This window comes from Gobio gobio (assembly GCF_949357685.1).
Source record: "Gobio gobio genome assembly, chromosome: 21".
NCBI classification, from domain to species: Eukaryota; Metazoa; Chordata; class Actinopteri; order Cypriniformes; family Gobionidae; genus Gobio; species Gobio gobio.
Window position 1 is genome coordinate 40,871,824 of NC_137117.1, and position 22,870 is coordinate 40,894,693.

The window sequence follows — 22,870 nt, forward strand, 5'->3', positions numbered from 1 at the left end:
TGTTAGCGTATCCACGAACGCAGGCGCATCTTTGTCCAGTGTCTGCGCTATTTCTCTCCAGAAGTAATGAGCGATAAAAGGGTGCTTGTAACTGAAGTTGTGGCTCTCTCATAACCTCCGCACACAAGCGCATGTTGTGGTTCTGTCTCTATAGTTGTTTTTTCTGCTGTGGGACAATGACCCCAGGCCAGCGCTGCCACCTTGTGGAACAAATAGCGCAAAATAAATTAAATGCGCTTGTGCGACCTGCACATACTATTCTGCTGACGGAATGTGCAGGCCATCGTGCTCGTGTAAAAATGCAAAACGTAGTGCTTTTCACAATACGTTCAAAAAGTCCAGGCAAGCTTAGGTTTGATGTTTAGATATTTTTACTGGGAAAAATGTAATTTACACAATTTTTTTTTTTTTTTAATTAAATACGGTAGGCTGCTCTTGGTTGCTTTTTATGTTAGTAAAAACCCTGCCTCTGTGTTATTTTAGTTTATATTATATCTTTATTAACCCCTAGGAGTCTGAGCTGTTTTGGGGCCCTTTAGAAGTTTTGACATGTTCTGACATTTGTGTTTTTTTCAGTTGCTTATAAACATATTAATGGCAAAAGTGTAATTACACTGTATTCAGCACAAACTGCACCAACATAATATGTGAGCAACATGTATGTACATGCTTGTATTTTTGAGAGAAAAATGTTTATGCATGGCTTTTGAGAATTTTTTTTTTTTTAAATTAAGACCTCAAAACACACAATAGATATGTGTCCACAAGACTTTTGAATAATGGGTGTATTTGCCTTGAGTTTTTGCTTCAAACTGATGAGCAGCAGGACAAAGGACATTATATATTATATATTGTACTTATCTAGTAAATGCATCTTGATTTAAGAATGTTTCAATATTTAGACTAGAAACAAGACAAAAATTACTCAGAGCATTTTTTCTACATTTTTTGTAAAAAATTTTTGTTTCTGAAAGTAGTCTTATGCTAAAAAATTTTATAATAAATAATTAAAATTAAGATACAATTTATACAAAACGAAATTCACGTTAAAGAAAACAATTCACTTTCTACAAAACAATTTTTTTTACTTTTTACAAAACAAAACTCGATATTAGTTCTATAAAACAAACTTTGATATTAAATAAAAAATAACATTAGGCTATTATATTTACACATCAATATGAAGCAAAATACGTTTGACTGGTACTATATTTATAGCATCTGAGCAGACATTTGCGAATAAAAGCTTTATTGATGTGACACTAGGCTCTTTTACAATGAACACGTTATAATCTGTCCAAAACAAGCCAAATAAATCTTTTTTAAACAGTCTTTTGTGTATGACATGTAATGTTGCAACAGGATTCATATTTAAACGGATAAACAGATGCTAACAGAATAAACTGACCTTACAATCCGCCCTGAATCCATTGCTCTTAGAAATGAACAGCTTTTCATGAGGAGAATTATTGCTCAACGCGTCTCTAAACGATGTAGCTGAAGTAACGTTACAGCGCTTCTCTAGATGTGTTTGTATGAGTTGATGTGGGCGTCGACTCTGGATCGTCAGTATTTGAATCTCAATAGAGCGCGCGATCCGTGGGCGTGGCTACATTAGCGGATAATATAGTGGCTCGCGGGTGACTGACATCTCTCTTTTCACACAGATTACATAAACACAGAATATTTGTTTTAGATTTGATTTACAGTGTTTTAAACCTGACATTTCAGCGTTTCTTTAGACATATGTCTCATGTTTGTGAGACAAGTATTCACTAATCTAGAATTCCTTTTCTGAAGACTATCTGGACTATCTGAGTGACTGTACACAAAAAACTTTAAATTGAACAGATTATAATGATGTATAACACTCGCCTGAATGATAAAAAAACAAGTTATTTGAGTCTCTTGGGCACTAATAAGAAAAAAAGAGCGCGACCGCCGACTTGAGAGGGTTAAAGGCACAATATGTAAGATTTTGGGATTAAAATATCCAAAACCACTAGAATGATGTTATATATTTTGTTGACTCCCAAATGTTTCCAAGAATGTTTAAATCCAGAGAAATAAGCAATTTCAACCAGGACACGGACCGTGTGTGTGTGTGTGTGTGTGTGTGTGTGTCGCCTATCAATGACATCACACCCATCATATCGTCTGACAGAATAAAAGCTCCGCCCAATCAAGGAGTCAAGACACGCCTTTGTTTTGAATAAGCGATGAAAAATTACATATTGTGCCTTAAATATTTTGCTATGTTTGTAATTTCTTCTTATGATTTTGTTATTTTAGTAAATATTGCAATAATATGTGCACATCATTGCAGAAAATAAACAAACACACACACACACACACACACACTGCAATAAATAATGTGCCCGTGTAGAGACACACACACAGTTTGACACACAAGCAGACAAAAAGTGAGCCGCCCCCCCGGCCGCCGGCCTCATGGGAGTTCTGCACGCCTGACACACTCTTGTACAGCGAGAGGCTCCTCTAAACCGCCGATTGTTCTGCGGGTCGGACGGAGTTGAAGGTTAAGGCAGGAATGCGTGTAATTATAGACTGAGGTTTACTGTACCGGTCCTCCGCGCTGGAAGCAGTCGGCGGAGACGACCCCGGGACGCACAACAACACAACACACACAACACACACAACACACGCCTGAGCCTTAAAGGAACCGCTCACGGCAGTTACGCTTATGATGTTCTAGAGACACACAACTTTCTTCTGTGGAGGATGAACAAAGCTAACTGCGGTTTTAGCAGAAAACGTTATATCTGGCAAATTCTATCTTTGCCAGCCGGTTCTATATGAGATGATATTAAACCATTTGTCCGTGATGCATTTTTGCTATTCGCAATCCAGACGAGAGAGAAAGCCTACAGCGAACACAACACAGTCAGCTTAATGAGTGACGATGGCCAAGAACTAAACAAAAGTTTAGTCTGCTTAAACTTGTGCTGTGCTGTGGGATGTGCTGTGATATTAAAATAATTATACTTTCGATTTCGGCTTCCAAGAATTATAAAAAGAAGATATGAGGTAAAACTATTCCTATAGCCGTGTTCGTCGAGCTCATCCTTCCCTTCCCTTGTTTCTCCCTAAACTTAACGTCAGAATCAGAGATTGTTGTAAACTGCAGTCTCTCTACTGTTGCTAAACTGCGGGATGTGTTTGATAATAAAGAGCTATTAAATGCACAATAATCCGCGCAAGAGACGCTGTTTCCAACTTCAAGGCGGCTTATGTGTGTGTGCTGCGAAATGGACCGACTTGCACTTAATATTTTAGGCTTCATGTGCGCGTCTAAACCATCAAATAAACAACAAATAGCCGGTGTCAAAATGACCGGATTGGAGAGTAGTTACTTTAACAGTTTATATCTTAAATGGGCGTAAATAGTTTGGAGAAACAGGAGAATATGATATTATTAGTTCTGCATTCGATCGGTCTTAAAGTGGCAGCGTCTGATAAACCTGCTGACGATTGAGCCATTAATGCGAATCGAACAAAAGGCAAATATTCACATCTCTTCAATTAATAACTTTAGCTTTTATAAGCGTTAATCTATCAATTTATACTGTGAAAACTATTCAGTGTTATTTTACATTTCATTACTTTATTAGATTTCTTTGTAGGTTTGTTCTTTCTAAGTAATATTAATGTTAGCAGACCTTCCGAATGCCTGCACACTGGTCCATTTACAAATAGATGTTATATATTTTTGCTCAAACATTGTTGTTTCTTTTGCTATAGATATTTTACTTTTCAGATTATAAAGCCATGTTAATTATGTTCTTAATTATGTTTTTTTTTTCATAAAACAAAACAAAACAAAACAGTATAATAAAAAGAACCGATAAGAATACCGTTAAAGTACCAGATCGATAAGCAGTATCGGTAAGAGTAGTAATACCGGTAAAACCTTAACGATACCCATCCCTATTAGTAATACAGCGGACATTAGTAGATTTGGTTAGCATGTTGATTTACGGTGTCCTACATTTTCTGGTTTCTTTGTGCACTGAAAGATTATTAAAAAAAATGATCTTGGTCTCACGGATCTATCATATCTTTGTTGCCCCTTTACATTACGTTTACAATAAACTATAAATCTTGTAATTGTATATTATTTGTGTAGGCCCATATAATTATTTACATTCATATATATATAAATCTAATTAAAAATGTAAAATAAATTGTTTTTCATAAATGTATTTAATAAGAACACAAAGTAATTTGTACCTTTACATTAAGTTAAAATTTTATAAAATTAGATTTTTTTTCAAGAATAACTTTTTGTAATTGCAATTTTTTTAACTATCCACTCACCAAATGTAATATATATTTTTGTCATAGCTTATGTTATGATTATATATTTGTATTCATTTATTGTTTTTTCTATAATGAGTGTGTACTTAGTGGATTCTGGATTGTGTTTAACAAATAAAAGAGTGACATTAGTTCCACAAACACAGACGTATAGATATTCTATAGTGATGTAGAAATATATGAATTATACATTTATAACCCTTTTATTTTGCCAGTTTGTTGTGCTTGTTTCAGTTATTTACTGAATTGAATATATATTTAAATATTTAAAGGTGTTAGCTGTAATCTTACACTGCAAAGTGATAACTTAAAAGGGATTAAATTCATAATTATTTCATGATCGAAGCACACAAAAAAATGTATGACAGCCCTAAAACTGACAATTAATTGCGAAAATGGCGAGCCGCGGGTCGGCTGGGCCAAGCAGGATTTTACTTTATTTATTTATTATTTATAATATGTCCATGTTGTGACAAAAAGGTTTCTCTTTTTTTGTTAATTTTGGCCAAGTTAGGATTGATGCCAATCCTGAGTGTCTGCTGGTGCACCCCTATCCAAAAACCCCTATCCAGAATTTGTTCTAATTAAGGTGAAAAATAAAAGTTTTGTGTTTAATGTATTTTTGTTGATGTTGAAATGGATTTTTAAAACATATGGTATCGAAAAAAGTATCGTTAGGAACCGGTATCGAAACTGAGGTATCGAAAAAAAGTATCGTTAGGAACCGGTATCGAAACTGAGGTATCGGAAAAAAGTATCGTTAGGAACCGTTATCGAAACTGAGGTATCGAAAAAAAGTATAGTTAGGAACCGGTATCGAAACTAAGGTATCGAAAAAAAGTATAGTTAGGAACCGGTATCGAAACTGAGGTATCGAAAAAAAGTATAGTTAGGAACCGGTATTGAAAGTGAGGTATCGGAAAAAAGTATCGTTAGGAACCGGTATCGAAACTGAGGTATCGAAAAAAAGTATAGTTAGGAACCTGTATCGAAACTGAGGTATCGAAAAAAAGTATAGTTAGGAACCGGTATCGAAACTGAGGTATCGAAAAAAAGTATCGTTAGGAACCGGTATCGAAACTGAGGTATCGAAAAAAAGTATCGTTAGGAACCGGTATCGAAAGTGAGGTATCGAAAAAAAGTATCGTTAGGAACTGGTATAGAAACTGAGGTATCGAAAAAAAGTATCGTTAGGAACCGGTATCGAAACTGAGGTAACGAAAAAAAGTATCGTTAGGAACTGGTATAGAAACTGAGGTATCGAAAAAAAGTATCGTTAGGAACTGGTATAGAAACTGAGGTATCGAAAAAAAGTATCGTTAGGAACCGGTATCGAAACTGAGGTATCGAAAAAAAGTATCGTTAGGAACTGGTATCGAAACTGAGGTATCGAAAAAAAGTATAGTTAGGAAACGGTATCGAAAGTGAGGTATCGAAAAAAAAGTATCGTTAGGAACCGGTATCGAAAGTGAGGTATCGAAAAAAAGTATCGTTAGGAACCGGTATCGAAACTGAGGTATCGAAAAAAAGTATCGTTAGGAACCAGTATCGAAACTAAGGTATCGTTAGGAACCGGTATCGAAACTGAGGTATCGTTAGGAACCGGTATCGAAAGATTTTAAACAATACCCAGCCCTAGTTCTGAGTTCTGACCTGGCCAGAGCTGGAGCAGGTAATGAAGGACCTCGATGTGCTTCTTGAAGTGCAGAGCGCTGGCCAGCTCCTCGGAGTCGATGAAGACCCGGTTCCCGTGATGGGACGCCTCCTGCCTCTGGCTGAGCAGGACCGGCCCGAAACACACCGCCAGGTTCTGACAGGTCATCTTGTTGACCTCGTGATGGGACGCCACGCGCTTCAGGTGGTCCAGAAGCTTCCGCAGGGTCGCCCTCTCGACGTCCGGCAGGATCTCCAGCAGGCCGAGGGCGTGGTCAGTGTCAGCCGGCTCGTTCTCACAGCCGCCCGGGCCAATCAGCAGCGGCCGCTTCGCCATGGCAACCAGGACGGACTCGTACAGCGGCTTCGTGATGAGAGGGTGAGGAAGCTCCCGCAGGAAGTCCTTCAGCACGCCTGCACACACACACACACACACCGCTGTGAGAAAATTCATTCATGAATAAATAAAAAATAAGATAAATGTAAAATAAATAAATTATTAATACGAATTATATTAAAATAAATAAATGAAAAATCGATTAATGACAAACAAATACATACTTTTTTTAAATAAAAAGCTAAAAATATTTTTTTAAAAATGATTATAATAAACCATAAATAATAGATTAAAATAAGTACATAAACTAATTTAAAAATGTATTAAAATAAATAAAAACAGATTAAAGTAAATAAATACATAAATAAACAAATATATACATGTAAAATAATAAAAATAAAAAATGATAAAAAAAAAGAATTAAATGAATAAATAAATTTACATTTATTATGTAAAAAATAATAAATAAAATGTTAAAATAATTAAATAAAAATGTAAAAAAATAAGTAAGAATTAGATGAGGAAAAATCAATTAAACAAAAACAAATATGTACATAAATAAACAAATATAATAAATAAAATTTGATAATAAATCCATAAATAATATATTAAAATAAGTACATAATAAACTAAATAAATAAAAATGAGATTAAAATAAATAGAAATAGACTAAAGTAAATTAATTAATTAATTGAAATAAATTAAAATGTAAAAATAAATAATAAAAAAACTAATAAAAATGTAAATGTTTAAAAATGTTTAAAAATGTAAATGTAATTGAAATACAATCTGTTTACTTATTTACTTTAATCTATTATTTATTTATTATAATTTTTTATTTACGTATATATATATATATATATATATATATACGTAAATAAAAAATTATAATAAATAAATAATAGATTAAAGTAAATAAGTAAACAGATAATAAAAATGAGATTAAAACAAACAAATGCAAATAGACTAAAATGTAAAAATAAATGATAACAATATGGCTTAAATAAACATTTTTTTTAAAAAGTATTAGATAAAGAAAAATAAATTAAACAAAAACAAATATGTACATAAACAAACAAACAAATAAAAATTAGATAATAAATCCATAAATAATAGATGAATAAGTAGATAAAACAAAATTTAAAAAATGAGATTAAAATAAATAGAAATAGACTAAAGTAAATAAATACATAAATAAATTCAAATGAAAAAATAAGTACGTAAATAAATAAACATTTAAAAAAATTTTTTTTTAATAATAAATAAATAATAGATTAAAATAAATACATAAACAAAATAAATTAAAATAGACAAAAGTAAATAAATACAAAAATAAACAACTAAATAAATGTAAAATAAAGTAAAATGTAAAAATAAATAATAAAAATATAATAACTAATAAAAATGTAATACAAAATATATATATAAAAAGAAAAATAAATACGTAAATAAATAATAAATTAAAGTAAATAAGTGAATAGATAATAAAAATGAGATTAAAATAAATAAATGAAAATAGATTAAAGTAAATAAATACATAAATAAATGTAAAACATAAATATCTAAAAATATATATATTAAAATAAAAACAATTGACATTAAATTACATAAAAATAAAAACTAAATCAATAAAATTAGATTAAAAAACTAATTAAAATAAGAAAATGTCAGATAAATAAATGAAAAATAAGATTAAAATAAATATTTTGTTACACTGTATTTTAAGGTGTTATTGTTACATATGTTATTATATATATATATATATATATATATATATAGGAAATTTGTTATATTAATTAACATGTACTTACTATAGGTTTAGGGTTTGGTTGAGGGTTAGTTTCATGTAATTATGCATAATTTACTGTTATTACTATGGTAACAAGGACACTGTAGAATAAAGTGTTACCAAATATATATATAAAAAAAAAATAGATCAAAATAAGCAAATGAATAATACATATAATAATACTATAATGATTTAAAAATGTAATAATGTAACTTAGAATCTAAATAATATGTATTATTTATTATATTTATTAAATCTGTATTAGTATTATCTGCGTGTTTATAGATAGGATCATCATATCTGTAATCGTCTGCTATTGGTCAGTCAGACACACAGGCCCGCCCCTAAACTCACACCATTGGTCGAGACTGAAGCTCTTCAGGAAACAGATTTGTAATATAAATGATAATTAGTCCTGTAAATCTGTCAGCCTGTCCTGGGGATGTGGAAGCACAAATGAAGGAAGGACAAATAAAAGATAATCTCATTCCTCCGTCTCTCCGGCTCTGGAGTGATTCCCGCTCCACAGGCCTGGGATCAGCGCCGGGAGCAGAGGAAGCTCTATTGTTGAGCCGTGTTTTTGCGGAGGTGCTGGAAATCTGCCCGGAATGTTGCGGTTACAAACAACGAGAGATCCAGACGCAGTTTAACACCTGAGCAATCAGAGCCAGAGCTGACACATACACACACACACACACACACACACACACACACACACACATGTTTGTTTTTGTGAAATGTGAGGACATTCCATAGGCGTAATGGTTTTTATACCGTACAAACCGTATTTTCTATCCCCTTACACTGCCCCTAAACCTAGCCCTCACAGGAGACTGTGCAGTTCACTTTCTGTGAAAAAAAACTTGTTCTGTGTGATTTATAAGCATTTTGAAAAGTGAGGACATGGGGAACGTCCTCATATTTCACCCTCTTTTTGTAATACCCATGTCATTATACACATTTGTGTCCTGATATTTCACGAAAACATGCCCACACACACACACACACACACACACACACACACACACACACACACACACACACACACACACACACACACACACACACACACACACACACACACACACACACACACACACACACACACACACACACACACACACACACACACACTCACTCACACACTCTCAGACACTCTCACACACACACTCTCACACACACTGACACACACACACACACACACACACACACACACACACACACACTCACACACACACACACACACACTCACACACACACACACACACACACGTTTGTTTTTGTGAAATGTGAGGACATTCCATAGGCGTAATGGTTTTTATACCGTACAAACCGTATTTTCTATCCCCTTACACTGCCCCTAAACCTACCTATCACACACACACACACACACACACACGCCGTATCCAGATCAGACGGTGGACCTGCGCCCAGACATGACCAACGCATGACCCTGAAACTGCCTAATCAACACGGCATCCTCAATAAACAAATAAACAAATTTTGCAGTTTCAAAAAACATCACTTATTAATAATTAATACGTTTTCCTACCAAAACATGTCCCCACACACACAATCTCACACACACATCCACTCACTCACACACACACACACACACACACACACACTGCAGTTCCTAAGAGACTGACAGAGAGTTTCCTCAGGCCAATCAGCAGACTGTAAATAGAAGCGCTAATTCAGTCAGACGTGACCTCTGACCTAGGAAGTGTGTGTGACAGCAGCAGCAACTGGAGACAAGAATACAGACACACACACACACACACACACACACACACTGTTCTGAATCAGCGTCTTTCTACACTGTTTCTACAGCAACCTTGATCCTGTCTGACTCTGGTCATGACCTGCAGCCGTTTTACAGCTCTGAGTGCAGGAGGAACAGCCAATCAGATCCGTCACACATCATCTGTGTGAGTTCACACACACACATTTTTTTATTCCATCCACCTCCATCCCACCCCACTCTGCTCCACTCCATCCCAATCCCACTCCGTCCCGTCCCATCTCACTCCATCCTATCCCATCTCATCTCATCCCACTCCACCCCATATCATCCCTTCCCTTCCCATCCCATCCCAATCCCTCCCATCCCACTCTATCCCACCCCACTCCAACCCATCCCACTCCATCCCATCCCACCTCACTCCAATCCCTCCCATCCCACTCTATCCCATTCCACTCCATCCCATCCCATCCCATCCCACCTCACTCCAATCCCTCCCATCCCACTCTATCCCACCCCACTCCAACCCATCCCATCCCACTCCAACCCCATCCCACTCCAACCCATCCCACTCCATCCCACCCCACTCCAACCCATCCCACTCCATCCCATCCCACTCCAATCCATCCCACTCCAACCCATCCCACTCCATCCCACCTCACTCCAACCCATCCCACTCCATCCCACCCACTCCAGCCCATCCCACTCCATCCCCCCTCACTCCAACCCATCCCACTCCATCCCACCCCACTCCAACCCATCCCACTCCAACCCAACCCACCCCACTCCATCCCACCCCACTCCAACCCACTCCATCCCACCTCACTCCAACCCATCCCACTCCATCCCACCCACTCCCACCCATCCCACTCCATCCCACCTCACTCCAACCCATCCCACTCCATCCCACCCCACTCCAACCCATCCCACTCCATCCCACCTCACTCCAACCCATCCCACTCCAACCCATCCCACTCCAACCCATCCCACTCCAACCCACCCCACTCCAACCCATCCCACTCCAACCCAACCCACCCCACTCCATCCCACCCCACTCCAACCCACTCCATCCCACCTCACTCCAACCCATCCCACTCCATCCCACCCACTCCCACCCATCCCACTCCATCCCACCTCACTCCAACCCATCCCACTCCATCCCACCCCACTCCAACCCATCCCACTCCATCCCACCTCACTCCAACCCATCCCACTCCAACCCATCCCACTCCAACCCATCCCACTCCATCCCACCTCACTCCAACCCATCCCACTCATCCCACCTCACTCCAACCCATCCCACTCCAACCCATCCCACTCCATCCCACCCCACTCCAACCCATCCCACTCCAACCCATCCCACTCCATCCCACCCCACTCCAACCCATCCCACTCCAACCCATCCCACTCCATCACTCCAATCCCTCCCATCCCACTCTATCTCATTCCACTCCATCCCATTCCACTCCATCCCATCCCATCCCATCCCACCTCACTCCAATCCCTCCCATCCCACTCCAACCCATCCCACTCCATCCCACCTCACTCCAACCCATCCCACTCCATCCCACCTCACTCCAACCCATCCCACTCCATCCCACCCCACTCCAACCCACCTCACTCCAACCCATCCCACTCATCCCACCTCACTCCAACCCATCCCATCCCACTCCATCCCACCCCACTCCAACCCATCCCACTCCATCTCACCCCACTCCAACCCATCCCACTCCAACCCATCCCACTCCATCCCACCCCACTCCAACCCATCCCACTCCATCCCACCTCACTCCAATCCCTCCCATCCCACTCTATCCCATCCCACTCCATCCCATCCCACCCCACTCCAACTCATCCCACTCCATCCCACCCCACTCCAACTCATCCCATTCCATCCCATCCCATCTCACTCCATCCTATCCCATCTCTTCTCATCACATCCCATCCCACTCGACCCCAACTCACTCCATCCTTGCTATCCCATCCCATCTCATCCCACTCCATCTCACTCTATCCCACTCCATCCCATCTTTCTCCGTCCTATCCCATCTCTTCTCATCCCATACCATCCCACTCCATCCTATGCTATCCCATCCCATTCCACTCCATATCATCCCATTCTATCCCACCTCACTCCATCCTATGCTATCCCATCCCATCTCATCCCACTCCATCTCACTCCATCCTATCCCATTTCTTCTCATCCTATCCCACTCCACCATATGCTATCCCATCCGATCTCATCCCACTCCATCTCATCCCATCCCACTCCATCCTATTCCACCCCACCTTACTCCATCCCATCCCACTCTATCCCATCTCACCTCTTCCCATCTCACTCCATCCTATCCCATCTCTTCTCATCCCATCCCATCCCATCCCACTCCATCCCATTCCACCCGACTCCATCCCATCCTATCCCACCTCACTCACCCCTTCCCATCTCACTCCATCCTATCCCATCTCTTCTCATCCCATCCCATCCCACTCCACCCAACTCACTCCATCCTTGCTATCCCATCCCATCTCATTCCACTCCATCCCACTCCATCCCATCTTACTCTGTCCTATCCCATCTCTTCTCATCCCATCCCATCCCACTCTATCCCATCCCACCTTATTATATCCCTTTCTATCCCACCTCACTCCATCCCATCCCACTCTTCTCATCCCATCCCATTCCACCCAACCCACTCCATCCTATGCTATCCCATCCCATCTCATCCCACTCCATCCTATCCCATTTCTTCTCATCCTATCCCACTCCACCATATGCTATCCCATCCGATCTCATCCCACTCCATCTCATCCCATCCCACTCCATCCTATTCCACCCCACCTTACTCCATCCCATCCCACTCTATCCCATCTCACCCCTTCCCATCTCACTCCATCCTATCCCATCTCTTCTCATCCAATCTCATCCCACTCCATCCCATTCCACCCGACTCCATCCCATCCTATCCCACCTCACTCCATCGCATCCCACTCTATCCCATCTCACCCCTTCCCATCTCACTCCATTCTATCCCATCTCTTCTCATCCCATCCCATCCCACTCCACCCAACTCACTCCATCCTTGCTATCCCATCCCATCCCATCTCATCCCACTCCATCTCACTCTATCCCACTCCATCCCATCTTACTCCGTCCTATCCCATCTCTTGTCATCCCATACCATCCCACTCCATCCTATGCTATCCCATCCCATTCCACTCCATATCATCCCATTCATCCCACTCTATCCCATCCCACCTTATTATATCCCATTCTATCCCACCTCACTCCATCCCATCCCACTCTATCCCATCCCATCTCACCCCATCCCATCATATTCCACTCCATCCTATCCTATCTCTTCTCATCCCATCCCACCCAACCCACTCCATCCTATGCTATCCCATCCCATCCCACTCCATCCTATTCCACCCCACCTTACTCCATCCCATCCCACTCTATCCCATCTCACCCCTTCCCATCTCACTCCATCCTATCCCATCTCTTCTCATCCCATCCCATCTCATCCCATTCCACCCGACTCCATCCCATCCAATCCCACCTCACCCCTTCCCATCCCATCACACTCCATCCTATCCCATCTCTTTTCATCCCATCCCACTCCACCCCAACCCACTCCATCTTATCCAATCCCACTCCATCCCATCCCACCTCACTCCATCCAATCCCATTACATCCCACTTCATCCCATCCCACTCCATCCCATCCATCCAACTCTATCCCATTCCATCCCACTCACACAGACACAGACACACACTCACACAGCACGTCTAAAATGACACCAAACAAAACATGCAACATTAAAGATGCCATGTGAATAACAATAAAATTATTGCTGTATCTGATGTCACTTGTCTATGCAAAACATTTAATAAAACTAAACTGAAAAAAACAACTCAACTAATTAACATTATACATCTGAATGACTGTTCGGCTGGTGGCCAGGTGCATGATGGGACTTTGAGCCACACATTGGTTTAAAAGGCAAATAAACACCACCTGCTCATACAAACCTCCACAGCGGGCAACAAGCTCACACACACACACAACACACTGAGAAACACACACGCTACACACTGAGAAACACACATGCTACACACTGAGAACACACACGCTACACACTGAGAAACACACATGCTACACACTGAGAACACACACGCTACACACTGAGAAATATGAGATGGGAGGGAAATACATGTACAAATATATAAATATATCACACAGCCTCATCACAACAGTTTTCCCGCCAAATCTTACACATGCACTTTGGACTTTGTTCCTTCTGTGAGTGTGTGTGTGTGTGTATGTGTGAGAGAGAGAGAGAGAGAGAGAGAGAGAGAGAGAGAGTGTGTGTAAGAGTGGATAAGAGTGTAACTGTGTGTGTGTGTGTGTGTGTAAGAGTGTGAATGTGTGACTGTGTATGTGTGTGTGTGTCTGTGAGAGAGTGTGAGAGTGTGACTGTGTATGTGTGTGTGTGTGTGTGTGTGTGTGTAAGAGTGTGTGTGTGTGTGTGTGTGTGTGTGTGTGTGTGTGTGAGAGAGAGAGTGTGTGTAAGAGTGTGAATACGTGTATGTGTGACTGTGTGTGTGTGTGTGTGTGTGTGTGAGTGAGTGTGTGTAAGAGTGTGACTGTGTGTGTGTCTGTGTGTGTGTGTGTGACAGAGTGTGAATGCGTGTGTCTGAGAGTTTGTGAGTTGAATGTTTATCCCGAGGTTTACTGCAGTCAGCCGGATCAGATCAGATGGTCGATCTGTCAATTAGACTCCCCTGAAACTGCCTCATCGACACGGCATCCTCAATAAACCCGTCTCCGGCGCGATGACTCCGATCTTTCGAATATTACAAATGTACATTCCAATCTAATATGACCTCTGACCTGTAAAGTTGCCAGAATAATAATCATACACTGTTTGTTAATTGGCCAGAGTAGAACTGCCCCCCCGACTGAGCCTGGTTTCTCCCAAGGTTTGTTTTTCTCCATTCTGCCCCTGATGGGGTTTTGGTTTCCTTGCCACTGTTGCCTCTGGCTTGGCTTGCTAAATTTTATACTAATAAAACTAATTAGTAAACTAAATTAAACATATAAACTGTATTACTGATCTAAAGCCCAGACGGTCACTGTATGATAATTGAAATGAACTGATGACATCGTTGTACGGCCGAATAAAATTATGCTGCATTATTTTCCTGTTTAACACGGTAAAGCTGCTTTGAAACAATCTGCATTGTTAAAAGCGCTATATAAATAAAGTTGACTTGACTAAAGAAAGATGGGAAAGATTGAATATGTGCTCTATGGCGTGAGCAGTGTGTGATGTAGCGGCGTAACGTGCACCTGTAATGACGTTGATATCTGGGTAGTTGTTTTCCGAGAGCTGGACGATGTGACTGTCCCTCTCAAACGCTTCTCTCAGCTCCTTCTTCACCGCAGCCGAACCGCACAGACGATACAGACCCACCACCTGTCAATCACACACACACACACACAACCGTTACACAACAGTCAATAACAGCTGTAACCATCACAATCCCCACAGGAAGAGGAAACGCCAATGTGTGCGTGTGTGTGTTGTATCTCCTACTACATATCAGTTTTATTACAGTACGAGACAGGATTAGTGTAAGTCTTTGACTTAAGCCTCCTCTTCTCTGTTGAATATGTAAAAATATGACAGCTTTATCCACTCCTTCATAAACGCTTCCTGTGCGCTGCAGGAATGGAACGTTCCGGAGTCTTGACCTGCCTGGATCGAGACGGGCTCACACCTGGAGCTCACTGTGAGCTTGACAACACACACACACACACACACACACACACACACACACACATTCATTCATTGATTAATGGCTGCCTGCTGTGGGCGGAGTTGAGAACAGAGGGAGCCAATGAGATTCAGCTCCTGGAGCTTCCAATGAGATTCCACCCTGCCTAATGTACACTATACACGGCTCACTAGTGTTTACAGTATGAAACAATCATTATCATCACATTAATAATGACTAATGCAAAGTGTATGAATATTTAATTTCCTGCTACTTTTTAAATGATATCTACACTTCATTAATTATATATATTTGGTCAAAATGTGCAGCATACAAACAAAAAACACTGTATCTGTATCCCACAATGCAATGTGCTCAACTTGATGAATGAACCAGAGAATTTATACAATAATGCGTGAATAATTAAATGCATGAATAATTAAATGCGTGAATAATTAAATGCATGAATAATTAAATGCATGAATAATTAAGTGCACGAATAATTAAATGCACGAATACATAAATGCATTAATTATTAAAAGCATGAACAATTAAATGTGTGAATACATAAATGTGTGAATAATTAATTGTGTGGATACATAAATGCATGAATAATTAAATAAATGCATGAATAATTAAATGCATGAATACATAAATGCATGAATAATTAAATAAATGCATGAATACATAAATGCGTGAATAATTAATTACGTGAATACATAAATGCATGAATAATTAAATAAATGCATGAATACATAAATAACTAAATGCATGAGTAATTAAAAGCATGAATAATTAAATAAATGCATTAATAATTAAATGCATGAATACATAAATGAGTGAATAATTAATTGCATGAATACATAAATGCATGAATAATTAAATGTATGAATAATTCAATAATTGAATAATTACACGCATGAAGAATTAAATAAATGCATGAATAATTAAATAAATGCATGAATACATAAATGCATGAATAATTAAATGTATGAATAATTCAATGAATGAATAATTACACGCATGAATAATTAAATGCATAAATAAATGAATATATTAATAAAAGCATGAATAAATAAATTAATATATAAATAAATGCATAAATAGATCAACACAATATAGAGAATATACTTCAGATTCAGTCGGCATTGAACTAGTATTGTATTCCAATCACAGTTGAGCACATTCCGCAGTGGTTTAGCTGCCCAGGCTTAAAAAAAAACAGAAGAAATTCCCTACACTGTGAAACAGCAGCTTGATTCAGACCAGCGTTGTGTGTGTGTGTGTGTGTGTGTGTGTGTGTGTCACCCAGAGGAAATAATAGCTTGACCGCAGTGTTGTTAAAAACAGCTGAAGAGTTTCCTGAATCCACCAATCCCTTCCTCTTTTCTTCCCCTAGTAAAGGACAAACATATCCTGATTCTGGGCTAGTGTTCAGTTTTAGCTTGGCCTGAACCCGTGTGCATGTGACCACAGATCCCACGCGACCGCTTACGTGACATGCATTCAACCAAAGGAGGAATGTTTCATTTCGGAACGAGCCAAAAGTCTCCGCAGGACTCTCTGCTCTTCAGCAGGTCAAACGCTAGAGGTCACGTTCATAAAAATATATATTCAGAAAATATATATATACATAATTCAGAGGTGCATGAAGCATCTTTTAAAGAGAAGTTATGCATTCAGTGTAATAATAGAACATAAATAACCATGCAGTTTTGTTGCATTGTATAAGACATAAGAACTATGCCTATAAGAACGTAAATAAACATGAGAACTATTCCTTTCAACAGAAGTGCTGGGAAACCCTCCCGGCACACAGATAATCATTTACCCACATAAACACACACTGGTGGATGTTTTCCCGCGGCCATAGTTCATAGGAAACATTCCTTTAGCACATGTGACCTCCTTATGTCGTGCGTCTGAGTGGCTTTCTTAAGCTATAAAAGCTTTAGTAAAGATCCCAACACACTAAGATCAGCTAAGCTTCGACCTTAAATCAAGTTCACTTATTTCAGTTACCAAGAACACTATAGTAACGCTACTTCGGTGAACTGAATACAGAACAACCACTACATAGTATGCACTTCATGTTAGCTTTTAAAAAGCAGTATACACACAACATGTCTTAAACTGTAGTGTGCTACCAAGCATATTTACATTAGCAAGAAACATCTAATTATCATCTCAGAAATAAATGCAATAATTGCACATTTGTGCATTTCTGGTACCAGTGATACCACAGAAATACCACAGATTAGAGTTTTAGCTGTTGTGTAGGGTACTATCGTATAGTAGTGCACACAAGTGCCTAGTGCAAAAACAAGGAAAAAGCTAACAATAGCATGCAATAGTATGAAGTATGCAATAACCAACGCTTTAAACTAGTGTGCTGTACTACTGTAACAGTGTATTTTGGTTTTATGTTCATGTTTCCTGGTTTGTCATGTGATTCCACTGTTCCCTCATGTGATCATGTCATGTGCTTCCTTAGTCTCTTGTGTCATGTTGTCATTGGTTCATTGTCTTGATTGTTCATAGGTGTGTCTTGTTTAGTCATTAGTCCTTGTGTATTTAAGCCCTCATGTTTGCCTTGTTCCCTGGTGTAGTATTGTGTGTATTTCCTGTACCGCTGTTAGTGAGTCGTGTCCGTTTGAGTCGAGTCCGTTCTAGTGGAGTCGAGTCCGTTAGAGTCCGTTCTAGTGGAGTCGAGCCCGTTAGAGTCCGTTCGAGTCGAGTCGAGCCCGTTAGAGTCCGTTCGAGTCGAGTTGAGCCCGTTAGAGTCCGTTCGAGTCGAGTCGAGTCCGTTCGAGGCGAGTCCGTTCGAGGTGAGTCCGTTCAAGTCAAGTTGAGTCCATTCGAGTCTGTAGTGGGGTCCGTTCGAGTTGAGAACCAGTCTGTTCGAGTCGAATCCGTTCGAGTTGAGTCCAATTCAGTCGAGTGGAGTCCGTTCGAGTGGAGTCCGTTCGAGTGGAGTCCGTTCGAGGCGAGTCCGTTCGAGGCGAGTCCGTTCAAGTCAAGTCGAGTCCATTCGAGTCTGTAGTGGGGTCCGTTCGAGTTGAGTCCGTTTGAGTCAAGTTGAGTCCGTTCGAGTCGAGTCTGTAGTCGAGTCTGTTCAAATCTGTTCGAGTCGAATCCGTTCGAGTTGAGTCCACTTCAGTCAAGTGGAGTCCGTTCGAGTGGAGTCCGTTCGAGTGGAGTCCGTTCGAGTGGAGTCCGTTCGAGTGGAGTCCGTTCGAGTGGAGTCCGTTCGAGTGGAGTCCGTTCGAGTGGAGTCCGTTCGAGTGGAGTCCGTTCGAGTGGAGTCCGTTCGAGTGGAGTCCGTTCGAGTGGAGTCCGTTCGAGTGGAGTCCGTTCGAGTGGAGTCCGTTCGAGTGGAGTCCGTTCGAGTGGAGTCGAGCCCGTTAGAGTCCGTTCGAGTCGAGCCTGTTAGAGTCCGTTCGAGGCGAGTCCGTTCGAGGCGAGTCCGTTCGAGTCAAGTTGAGTCCGTTCGAGTCGAGTCTGTAGTCGAGTCTGTTCGAGTCGAATCCGTTCGAGTTGAGTCCACTTCAGTCAAGTCGAGTCCGTTTGAGTCAAGTGGAGTCCGTTCGAGTGGAGTCCGTTCTAGTGGAGTCGAGCCCATTAGAGTCCGTTCGAGTCGAGCCTGTTAGAGTTCGAGTCGAGTCCGTTCGAGTCGAGTCCGTTCTAGTGGAGTCGAGCCCGTTAGAGTCTGGTCGAGTCCGTTCGAGGCGAGTCCGTTCGAGGCGAGTCCGTTCAAGTCAAGTCGAGTCCATTCGAGTCTGTAGTGGGGTCCGTTCGAGTTGAGTCCGTTTGAGTCAAGTTGAGTCCGTTCGAGTCGAGTCTGTAGTCGAGTCTGTTCAAATCTGTTCGAGTCGAATCCGTTCGAGTTGAGTCCACTTCAGTCCAGTGGAGTCCGTTCGAGTGGAGTCCGTTCGAGTGGAGTCCGTTCTAGTCGAGTCGAGCCCGTTAGAGTCCGTTCGAGTCGAGCCTGTTAGAGTCCGTTCGAGTCGAGTCCTTCGCTGTGTCCCAATTCGCATACTATGCGTACTAAATAGTATTCGAAAATAGAATTAGTGTGTCCCAAATCATAGTATGTTGAAAAGAGTATTCCAAAGATTCCTGGATGGTCTATTTCCGGTCAGAATTCGAAGTGCAGATCGATGCGCACTCTAACTATTTCACCTGCAGCTGCATTGAGAACTTTTGTAATGATACGTTTGGCCATTAACTTTTAAATGCATTATATTTGCAAACACATGAGGAGAGTCTCCGCATTAAAGACACACGACTGGCAGATCAACGTGCGTCTACATTTCTCTCCGATACGGTTGGAGATTAAACTGAATGTGGAGGATTTTAACTGTGACGATGATTGACAGGGCAGTTTAAATATAGTATGCATAGTAGTATGTCCCAAAGCTTGCCTATTCTTCTGCTACACACTCAAAAGTATGTACTTTTTCTTCACAAAAAGAGTACATACTTTTAGGTCGTAGTATAAGTAGGCGAATTGGGATGCAGCACTTGTTTTTGTTTTGTAAATAAACTGCACTTGGGTTCTATCAACTACTGTACATTGCATGCATCCAGGAACAATCTTGTATTTGGCTATAAGTGTAGTTGTTCGTTCAGAAGCTAAAAACTCTTAAATACTGCATACTAACTTAAAATAGTATGTGACTTGTTACACAGTTGTCACATGACCTTGCTAGGTTGCATCATCTCAAAAAAGAATTACAGCACAACAAGTGCAAATTGAAAGCATCGCAAGAAAAACATGCTAAATATGATATGCGGATATACTGTTTATATATCAGATTTATGGGCTTTAGCTGTAGATTCGGAAGCTAATAACACTTCAGGGTCAGCTGAGGTAAAAACAGCAACTTTAAAGCCTTCCCAAAGAATCTACTTTACACCAAAGGGGCTGAAACTCTTTCTCAGCTGGTCCAGAGTCAGATTCACCATGCGTGTGTATTGGGGTTAATCTGGGTACATCTGATCTGAGAACAGCAGACAAGAGTTGTTTTGAGGGTTGACAGCAGACACACTTGGTGGGATGAATGGACGAGAACAGCATTAAACTCTTGGTGACACTGTAACAGAGACAGATTGTGTGTGTGTGTGTGTGTGTGTGTGTGTGTGTGTGTGTGTGTGTGTGTGTGTATAACGGAGATGAATGGCTAGAACTTTGGCAATACGCCTGTGCACACAAACCATGGAGAGGCCTTGCTAAGCTTGTTTGTGTGAGTGTGTAATGTCCATGGACAAGGACTTTAGAACGGTTGGGGAGCTCACTTTAACCAAAGCCTAACAAATGACAGAAGACCCTCATACACTTCAAGGCAAAGTGTGTAATTTCTGGGCAACTAGGCTACGTTCATACTGCAAGCCTTAGTGCTCAATTCTGATTTATTGCCCAGTATTTTTTTTAAATGTGGCCAATATCAGATTTGAGTGTGAACTCGTTGTGACCCGTGTGAACAGAAGATTTAGTCACAGCCATTTTACGCTGTAGCCCAAGACTGGTTGCCAACTGAAGTCAAGCAGGGTTGAGCCTCCTCGTAAAAGAGTAGGGGTGTAACCCTGGTGTCCTGGACAAACTCCATCCATTGGCCCGTATCAATCATGGCTTCCAAATAATCCCTATCCACTCAATTGGCTCTATCACTCTCTCTCCTCTCCACCTGGTGTGTGTTGAGCGCATTGGCTCAATCATTACTCTTCTGCTGTTCCTGTAAATTACGGGGTACCCCAGGGCTCTATTTTAGGGCCATTTCTTTTTTCTCTTTACATGATTAGAGCGGAGACTGCGAGCCAGGCCTTCTCGTCCAACATCAGTGCCTGACCTCACAAATGCGCTTCTAGAAGAATCTCCATAAACACACTCCTAAACCTTGTCGAAAGCCTTCCCAGAAGAGTTGAAGCTGTTGGAGCTGCAAAGGGTGGGCCGATTCCATATGAAACCCTACGGATTAAGAATGGGAAGCTCATGTGTATGTAAAGGCAGGCGTCCCAAAACTTTTGGCAATACAGTATACATGCTTTTATATCCTCACGCTTGGACAACTGTAATGTGTTATATGCAAGGGTCGAGGTTTCAACTAGTTCAAAATGCTGTGACCAAACCACTGACAAATACATTTAATCATTTAGCAGACGTTTTTATCCAAAGCGACCTATAAATGAGGAAAGCAATAGAAGCAATCAAACCAACAGTAGGGCAACAATATGCAAGTGTCATGACCAGTCACAGTTAGTCCAGCACAGTACTAAGTAGATACTAAGAAGAGAGACCATTTAACTTCAATGTTGGTCTCTCTCCACTGGCTGGCTTCACTTTTAAATAGGGATGCACCGAACCCAGGATTCGGGTTCGGCCGAATATTGGGCTTTTTGACGGGGTTCGGTTTCTGCCGAACCGTAGAATTTTTTTCCACCGAACCGAAACCTATGCTTGCACTACGCGCGCTCCGCTGGTCGAACGCAATGATTATGGGAACGTGTTTAGCCTACTAGCTGAACCGTTCGAATCCAGTTGGCTGTGAGAAAGTGAAAATGGAACTTGTGAACAGAAAACGTGTTGTTTGGCAGTAATTTAAAGGATTAGTTCATTTTCAAATAAACTTTTGCTGATAATTTACTCACCCCCATGTCATCCAAGATGTCCATGTCTTTCTTTCTTCAGTCGAAAAGAAATTAAGGTTTTTGATGAAAACATTCCAGGATTTTTGGACTTCAACTTCACTTCAACGGTTCAAGGTCCAAATGACCGTTTCAGTGCAGCTTCAAAGGGCTTTAAACGATACCAGATGATGAACGAGTGTCTTATCAAGCCAAACCATCAGTTTCTGCGAGAAACCGAGCAGTATTTATGCTATTATTTTATCTCTTATCAGACGAGCGTGATCATCTCTGGGAGGGGGGGATGACGACAGCCTTCACGTGGCCCCCTCCGTGAGTAGCAATAAATGGTGCAAGACCAGCTTACGAAACTAATGTCGCCAACCAGTCATCATCTAGCTGGCAGACCGAGGTGCAAGAGACCGAAGGGATATGGTGCGTCCATGTCAGGACGAGTGACCATCCCGACCATCGAGTACCAAGGTCTGTCGGTGTTCCAACTTAATGTAGAGGGCCTTACCACCGCCAAAATGGAAGTCATCTACCACCTCGCTGACTCCCACAAAGTAGCAGCCGTCCTCCTCCAGGAGACACACCGTGACAG

The 22,870-nt window shown here is 40.8% G+C and overlaps 1 protein-coding gene across 2 annotated transcripts in view; it reads right to left on the minus strand.

Annotated features, from left to right (window-relative positions):
* syde2 (synapse defective 1, Rho GTPase, homolog 2 (C. elegans)) overlaps window positions 1–22,870 on the minus strand; it is a 60,556-nt gene that overhangs the window by 4,710 nt on the left and 32,976 nt on the right. For both annotated transcript variants that reach the window (XM_079802743.1, XM_079802742.1), the window contains exons 4-5: window positions 15,215–15,341; window positions 5,992–6,405 (exon numbers count right to left, since the gene is read on the minus strand). In XM_079802743.1, the coding sequence (XP_079658869.1) occupies window positions 5,992–6,405; window positions 15,215–15,341 (541 nt within the window). The remainder of the gene's footprint in view (window positions 1–5,991; window positions 6,406–15,214; window positions 15,342–22,870) is intronic.